The sequence below is a fragment of the Nelumbo lutea genome, chromosome 5, assembly GCF_056320005.1.
Source record: "Nelumbo lutea isolate HS-2025 chromosome 5, American lotus-T2T, whole genome shotgun sequence".
Taxonomy (NCBI): Eukaryota; Viridiplantae; Streptophyta; class Magnoliopsida; order Proteales; family Nelumbonaceae; genus Nelumbo; species Nelumbo lutea.
The window spans coordinates 35,951,259-35,960,454 of record NC_142688.1 but is presented as its reverse complement, the minus strand read 5'-3'; the positions used below and the strand labels follow the sequence as shown (position 1 = coordinate 35,960,454).

The window sequence follows — 9,196 nt, the reverse complement described above, 5'->3', positions numbered from 1 at the left end:
ATGTAATATAATGTAAAATAACTTGTATGCATATATATACATTATACACAAAATGTGTAAGTTTAAATATATGCAGGCCGAGCCGGGATTGAAGTATTAAGCCCAAGCCTTGCCCTAAAATTTGTGGGCCTGATGTGGGCTCGGGCCCGGGCCAGGCTTGAACACAAAACCCAGGCCCAAGCCTAGAATTTCCGGGCTTGAACACAAAACTCTTTGCTGTTTTCGCTTTGTTGATTAAAAAATAGAAGAAAATCACAATATTTCATGTCTTAAGTATTATTCTTTAGGACAAACAGATATTTGACTTAAATAACTTTCGATAAGTTTAATATCAATGATTCCCTTGTTCTAGAAATAGTAGTTATCTTTCACAAAGTGAGAGATCATGTGTCTAAACATATGACATGTAGGATCTAAGGGTTTCTAAACTTGGTCGTGGGACCTCAAGTGTATGATCCTATCTTACTTCAATTCCTTGTCCTATAATCAAGTTAGACATTGTTTCTTGTTCTTTACGACTTCACCTTTTTTTCATTAATTGTTGAGTGTAAGTTTCATCTATAAATAGAAAATTGAGAATTGGAAGCAATTCTTCCCTCTTATGGAAAACTTTAATTTTTCCAAGAAACCTAGATTTTATATCGCTACTTTTGACAATATTACCTGATAACAGTTTCATTTTAGCCAATGATTTAATTCCTCAAGGAAATAAATATAAGTGGGTTTACTGCTTGGTTGCAACAGGGCTTGGTTCAAGTTAATTATGTTGTAATTACAAATTCTGTTGTTGAAGTATGTCTTTAAATTTACAAAATGCATAATTTGGCTTTGAGAAGAGGAAATAAAATGCTACAGAACTACATAATCATATTATGCCTCAAATTGTTTAATTTTGACTGGTTCTTCAATTTTAATCTTACAAGACTAAAGTGTCTCCAAGTTGGGGAAGAGATAAGAGGTTTTCTCTCTCATTGACTGACTCTTCTTTCTCTTGTAATTCTTATATATTATACAGTTTTTGATCCATTAGTAAGTTGAAATGATGCACTTATTAAAAAAAAGGACTAAAGTGTCTCCAAGTTGTGTCTCAGAAATGCATCAATCTGGACTGATTCTTTCCATTTGGAGTTATTAATATATTTTAAGTTGTGGTTGTTCACTCATCAAATAGTTATCAATTAAAAACAAGTGTGCTCTCCTTTTATATGTTCAGTGCAACCTTATAAAAATGATAAAAGATATACGAAATTATATTTTCTGCACTGATAACCCCCCTCCCCTCCCCAAGAAATGTATAGCTCAATTGGGTGTTAATTATTTCTTCAATTTTCCTTTCCCTAGGTAGGTAGGCTCAGGGTAATCAATCATATCAGTGGATTATTTTATCATTTTCAAAGACTTGACATTTCATAAATGTGTAAAAAAAGATATTTCATAAATGGAACTCAGAATGTAAGATCAGTTCCAAACTTTGAGTAGTTCAATTGATGACTGATAGTAGTAGAAAAATCCTTATCTTGATCAATTTATTGGGTTTTTCTCCATTTCAGAATTCAAATCATGAATAAAGTTTCATTCTACAGCTTTATCAGCCAGTGTAGAACTGAACTGATGCTATAACAGTAAGATCCCATGATCAACACCCTCTTCACCCCATCCACAAGGCACATGCCATATTACTGGCATGGGGATTGTTGAGTAGTAAGTTTTCAGTCAAGGATGGATGGATGAGTTGTATTTGGCAATCTCCTTCCACGGACAAATGAACTGAATAGATGCAAGGCTCTTGATGGCTGTGCATAAGGTACCATATGAGCAGCACCTCTAACAGTGGCAAAAGTCAATAAATTCCCATATTCAGTCGCCCAACCTCCAACCTATTCATGAATGTAGAACAGGTGAGCTAAAAGAGACTTACCAACATGTAGAATATATTGGATACAAGAAAATATTTAAAATATGATGTAATTACATTAATACCTGTCCTTTGTGAAACCAGGCTCCATAGGGGACTGTGACCTTAAAGTTCAGGTCTCTTGCAAGTTCACGGACAAGCGTACGGGAACCCAGAAGTGGAACAACAGAATCTTGATCCCCACTATATTTTGAAGATATATCAGTTCAGATGCCATTCATAATATATATATATATATATATATATATATATATATATATATATATATATATATTTTCCAGTTCAAAAGAATGACTTACCTGAAAACCCAGACAGGTATATGGTGCTTGATTATCCTTTTAAGTATTGGGAGGATGTTGATGTTACCATCAGTTCCACTGTAATTTAGTAAACTGTGCCAGTTGATAGAATACATAAATCAGTCAGTTTTCATTTATGTTTGTTTATATACATGTATGTGTATGATTAAATGAACAATAAGCCTAAGCTTTGCAGCAAGGATAACTACATTTATCATTATTTGCCACCAAAGGGTTGTAAAATTTATGTATAGAGATCAAGGAGGGTTTAACTCTACAGCAGGCAGAACTGACTCAGAATAACTAGAACATATGAGTTGTATTTGCATAACTGCATGGAAGGATTAAATTCGGAGACCATGAGAGGTTACAGAAGTATATCAAGGTAATGAATAAATAAATTTTCCACTGTAAAAGAATAAAAAGGAAAGACAATGAGGGTGTATTAAACAGAGAAACATTGTCAAACCAATTCTCACTTCAATTAGAGGATGAATCCCAAGGAATATATAAAGGTTGTAAGAACACTTTGAACAGAATGCTAAGCCCATGCACATTCAGGAAGGCTGGACCTACCACTTGAGGGCTCCCATTTGAGGAGATCCAATAAGAATATTGACTACACTGAATGACCCTGATCATCTGAACCATGGGAAATTTCCCGAATTATTTGCCATATGATTTCTGACTAAGGTGACGGACTGGATTATTAAGGTTATACAGTTTAACTGAAATTTTAGCTTGGATATATCCTATATAGAACCATTGGAATTTAGGAGGCACTGTCTTACATATGTGAAGTCTACCACTGACTTCAGTTGATTATTTAATGTTGTTGAAACATTAAGAGAAGCATGACAATAAATCCAGTATTTCCTCACTCAAAACAAAGATTCTTTGACATACTGGACTTGTAATTATCAATATAGGTCCTTTAACACAACGAATGGATCAAGTACTGCCTTTATTAACAAACTTTAAGTCCAAACTCCAAACTCCTTTAATCCATGCATTAAAAGAAAAAACAAACCTAGATGACCAGATAAGGAATCCATAATTGTTTATCAAAAATAGTAATATATCTTGCTTTAAATAGTAATTTCAGAACTGCATAAAATTTTTTGGCAGAATAAGTAATTTCAGAATCTGAAGGCAAAATTAATTCTAAATAACGTGTCTTTGAAAAACATAAAATGAAGGGCATTAAATAATTCCCCCTTCCCTAATATGTTACTCAGTTTCCAAACTTAGGATTTCAATGGGCTTTTGTTAAATTCAAATTTCCATAGGTAATTAGTTAAGATTAGTTTATTTGATGAGTTTTTTTTTTCTCTGACAAAGAATATATGACAGTAAAGGTACCTGGGGGTGGGGGAGAAAACTGAGAAAGCATCCAAAAACAAGATATTATTTCTATTTCTTTCAGATGATTAATAAGGAAATAAATAAGTTAACCTGAAGACACAAGGTCATAACTGAAAATGACTAAAGGATGTTTGGTTAGAGTACTGACTCACTGCACATTGTCCAGCTATATGGTAATTTGGTCCTGTTTGCATGAAGTGCCTGTTGAACATTTGGAAGGTTGAAGTAGAAACGCCTCTCATAGGACATGCAAACATCAACTCCAATGCTAATCTTCGTAGCCTAAGTGTGAAGATTCCACAATAAGGGTGATTTAACAACAAAAGTAAAACAATGGGAGAAAAAGCTCAAGAGGGAATAGAAGAACAACCAATTTTCGCAGTCGCAGCTCTTGCTCCACTATAGATGGATAGCAAACATCAAGGATCACATCATATGGATTTATATAATCACCAACCACCTGATTTGCCTCAGCAATGGCTTTGTTGCATGAGTGGCTCACATTGTGGGGGCTGCTGAAAACATAATCATCAAAATCACATTCATTTGTGATGGTAAGGCCAATTTCATCAGATATCATCCCATGTGACCAAAAGAACTCGTAGGTTGCAGGGATGTCCCTGTCAAGCTTGAGAAGTGGATTCCCAATCTATTTCAAAGAAAAAAGAGACTGAGATTAAAAATACCCCTGAACATTCATCATGGACACCAAATAGATGGTACATTCACATACAAATATACAAAAACAGTAGTTTTAAAATTTAGAAAGTTGCCTTACAGCTACTCCTTTGATGTTAAACTTGAAACCTCTTGAATGCTTATTGTGGTCCAGTAGAACATTAGCCAACTGTGGTATGTAATGCCCTATAAATGCAGACATCCTTGTTAGCAACATGCTCAACTGGAAGTGGTAAAAAATTATTCTATGGTCCAAGATGTTATCACTGCAAGACAGCCGGCCATATTTTTCACAGTTTTGTCATTTGCCATAATTGACAGGATTTTTCTAAGTACCGATATCTTTTTGTTGATTTTATAGGTATTAGTATTCACTACTTGAGGAATAAACCATTTGAAACTCATTATGTTTAATATATATGGTATCCTATTATTTTCCTTCACTTGTAAAATTGGAAAACAAATAATACAGAAGACAAAATGGATATAAGTGCTGAAAGTCTTGAAAATTTTCCAGAACCATTAGTGTTTATGTATATATCTCGCACCTGCGTAGCTTTCTCCAGTTAGAAACAAATCTCTGGACTTGTACTCTGGATATTTCTCAAACCATTTAAGAAAGAAAATGTGCATATCTCTGGCTGACAAGAACAGTAATTGAAATCAAGTTAGAACAAATCAGGAAAATTCTATTAAAAAGGAAAAGAAAGCCACAATATGTATTTGAAAGATATTTGATTTGCAAAAAAAGTTTCAATACAGTTTGTTATTCTCCATATTTACCACATATTCAAGTAAAAGAAACAGAAAATATATTTAGTTATGACTTATGAGTTGCTTTTTATTACCAGTGGATGCATCCCCACAAGTATAATCAGAAGTCGTGTTTGAGTAAGACCATCCCACACCAGCAGGAGATTCAACAAAAAGGAGATTTGATGCTAGAAGAAAGATACAGACATTAACAAGGGCAACATAACTATAAGAAAATGATTAACTTAGATACGATTAATGAGTTCAAAGAGATAGAATGAAACCTTTATTCCAAGATTTTGTGTTTCTCTGAAGACCCCGACCATCACCTCTGGGAAAAAATGGACCCAACTCTGTGAAGGAACCCCCACCAACTGAGGAACAACCCGGACCTGAATAAAGACATTTTTCAGTAACATTCTGTATGCATTGGACCTATTAAGTTACTCTAGAACTATACCTCCTACGTACTACTTAAATTACACAGAATTGTACAAACAAGCTCTGATGCACTTCTTTTCGCCAGGGCTGGATGTTTTAAACATGTTACAGAGGAAACACCTTTGAATAGGGTATTCCTCATCTGAAAATTCTTAATGCAAGAAGGCCTCTGGGGACTATTTGTCCTTGACTTCTTAATCAACATCTTCAGGCAAGAATTCAGTTGGTTCTAAGCATCCCGAGGTAATCATTCATAGTATTTGGGTTATTTGTTATTCAGAGTTCTAATTGTTGCAGAAGTTGATCATCTAAAACTCTGATCAACATCAGCTGTGAGAGGCAGTATGGGAAGAAAATGGCCTATATTAGTCGTTTTAATTATTAAAAGAATACTTACTTTCTATGAGACCAAAACAGAGCGTTATTTATATGTAGCATTTTTAAGCATTCCAAATCATAATCAAATGATCTCATTAATACTGTTAGGTTACAGAACCATCCAGAAATGGCAAGTTTAATTGTTCATTTGGGAACCAAAAGGCAAGTTTGTTGGAACAATAATAGCAAAAGAAATAAATAAGGAAGCCAGAACAAATCAAGCAAAAGGAATGAAAGTACAGTACCACTTGAGGAAGAAAACAATATGGAACCAAGAAAACATTTAGACAGAAGACACATTAACAAGAAAAAAAAAAAAAACACTATTTCATTCTAAAAGCCCATCGTGAGAACAAAAAGAATCAAGAGACTGGACTGCTGTTCAAAATTCAAGATCCTAACTTGATATTCATGCTGAATGCCGCCAATCATATACAATTGAAAAGGCAAACCTTGAAGCACAAAAATGAAAATCACACAGGAACCACAATAAATAATAACAGAGAAGACAAATTTCAACTTTAAAAACAGACAGAAGATGACCCATCAAATAACAAGCCAAAATAAGCAGAAAACCAACCTCCATTCAACCAAAGAGTAAGGGGCTTCTTCTCTGGTTCCTCCTCTGCTTCAACAAAATAGTAAAACAAGCTCCTTCCAGCCTTCTCGTCCACATCAACATACCCAGCAAACTGCCTGAAATCAACCTTCGGTTGACCTGGCAATTTCAATACCAAATCCTCAACTGGGTACCCATCAACACTGCAAATGAAAATCGCCAATTCCAAGAGAAGTAACCCAGAAAGCCACAATTTACTCATCTCACAAATTGAAAATAAAAATAAAAAAGAAAATGAAAAACAGAATCCCAATCCGTTCTTTGGTTCCGGTCGAGAATCATACGAATCATGATGTACATATATAAAGGAGGAATGTTGAAAGTGATGGGAATAAAATTTATATAGCATATATCTTCACAAGACAATTCTCTGTTTTGGTGGTCACGTGAATCCCGGCTATCTTTTTAACTAAAGACTAAAGAGAGTGTCCAGTTCAGACATCAAAGTAGATTATTTTCCCATTTAAAGAGTGTCTTCAGGGTTTGAATCTTTGAGAGACAGAACGAGATGAGTAGGTAACTTCGAATGGAAAGCGAGCCGTTAGGACTTGTGCCAGAGTCATAATGTTTTAATGGCATTTGACATCTATTAGCTGAACGCGCTGTTTAATCAATAATGAGATTCCACGACAGTAATAAATTTATGGGCCCACTGTATGTTCAGCTAAACCTTGATAAGTTGATACAGAACTTAGAAGAGAGCACTCATCATAGTTCTTAAGTACAGATTACAGACTACGGACTGCACAGTCAAATTTGTTATTCATTGTAAAATTACTACTAGACTTGCTTTAATCGCTTTAATTTTTTTTGTCGTTGGACTAATAAAAACAAGAATTTTGTATTCTTTTATCATCTGGGTTTGGATTATTGGATGCAAGTGCTATAGTTTTGGCCTTATTGTGATCCATCAAAAAAAAGTTTTGGCTTTAGTAGTATAGGTCTCTATCATAGCCCACTATAAGCAATAGAAGATAGGCTTTCCTATCAAAAAAAGAATTCAAAAGGGCAATTGCCAAAACAAAGATGTCCTTTTAATTTATACATCTTTAGATAGTAGTAATTATACTAATTGACAAATAACAGCGAAAAGATATCAATTGTGGTGGAATCCATATGTGGGTCCCAATCAATATATATATATATATATCAATTGGGTTGTACCCTTGATTTCAAGGTTCTGATGGGATTGCTGATAAGTCAGATATCACTTAACCGTTTCAAATAAAACAAAGAAAAAAAAGGGCCCTGGCTTGTATTTACTCTAGAATTTACCCATTTCTTCATGAGAGGATCCTTTCATTATAGTTCTTATTATTTTTCTTCTTTTTACCAAATCTGAATAGTTTATGATGTTCTAAATTTCCCTTCTCTCCTTTAAGCCAAAAATAAAAAGCAAAGTTCATCCCAAGTGTTCAGATCACAAATACAGGAGATAAAATCAGAAATAAAAGTTAGAAATACAACACCAATATCGATTTCAACTTGTTGAGCAGTAAGAGATAACCATGGGCATCAAAGGAGAATAGCTCATAAAAAAAAGGAAAATTTTGAAAATTGAATGGAATTGAGGAAACCGAACTGACAGATATAATTAATCGAACTGATGGGTTTGGTGTTTTTTAAAAATGGGTGGTACCAGTTCAGTTTTATTTAATATTTATTATATTATATTTATAGTATTTTTATTATAATATTTATATAATATATATTATAAATATAAAAAGCAAAAAAAACTGAATAACCGAATTAGTTAAAAACCAAATCGATCAGCCGATTAATTGATTGGTTTTGGTTCAATTTCGATTTGGGGTTTTTTAAAAAATCGGTGATACCTAGACATTTGACACCAAAAAAGGACCATAAATCCAACAAAGATCAATTTCAGCAAGTGTGGCTCCCTCAACAGAATAACTCAAATCTCTATTGTAAATCCTCCAATGCATGGGGTTCTGGAGAAAATAAAATCGCCATGGTAGCACTCACTTGCATTGGCGTAAATGCACGAGAGTGCAAGTGGGCTGAGTGCCAAAAATAAAAAAAGCAAAACGATGTGGTTCCCATATTTTATGTCAGAGAAGTAAGGTAGAAGGGATGTGGTGCAAATTTTGCATCAGTTTTGGGATGCAGAATTTGCATTTCCAATGAATACAAATGAAACCAAAAAAAAAAAAAAAGCAAACATTGCATTAGGTAAAAGTGCAAATGGATTCAAATCTAAACCAAGTGTAACTTTGCATCCAGTTTTTATTTGAACTGCAAACAAACAGATCCTCACGAAGTCAAGGATTGTTTACACTTGGTCTCTGGACCCTAAGATAGTTACAATTGGATCCAGAGATTTGTTTATAGAAATGCGGGCATTGTCGTATGTATCCTTCTCGATATGCCAAACAGAACTCTGGAGATGATCTCCAGGAGTCCAGGCTAAAAGCATCTTTGGAATGACCAAATACTTATCCTGTTCACCATTCAGGATCTATCATCCAAATGAAGCCTTTTGTTTTGTTGAAAAATAATATACGCTTTTAGTCATCGAGCCCCAAGTCCAAGACTGAGACAAGAAGACTTCAGCCCCAGTCCAAGCCTGGCCTAGAGCCATCCTCCCTCAGTACCTCAATCTAATGGAGTAATGGGTCAATCAACGTAAACTCTACCCTAAAATAGCCAAACCAAAAGCTCATCTGATTAGCTCCATTAGCTTTATTAAATGATTCCAAGGTTTTATTTTTTCTCTTTTGGGTAGCT

General features: G+C 34.3%; 1 protein-coding gene across 1 annotated transcript; it reads right to left on the bottom strand.

Moving 5' to 3' along the window:
* Positions 1 to 1,498: 1,498 nt before the first annotated feature.
* LOC148851692 (serine carboxypeptidase-like 42) lies at positions 1,499 to 7,458 on the bottom strand. Its single transcript, XM_088946846.1, has 10 exons — positions 6,410 to 7,458; positions 5,295 to 5,402; positions 5,106 to 5,198; positions 4,806 to 4,898; positions 4,358 to 4,443; positions 3,950 to 4,228; positions 3,728 to 3,861; positions 2,215 to 2,307; positions 1,981 to 2,098; positions 1,499 to 1,877 (listed from the first exon to the last, which is right to left on the bottom strand). Exons 1-10 carry the CDS (start codon positions 6,795 to 6,797, stop codon positions 1,710 to 1,712), a joined length of 1,560 nt encoding a protein of 519 aa, XP_088802972.1. The 5' UTR covers positions 6,798 to 7,458; the 3' UTR covers positions 1,499 to 1,709.
* Between the last annotated feature and the right edge of the window lie 1,738 nt (positions 7,459 to 9,196).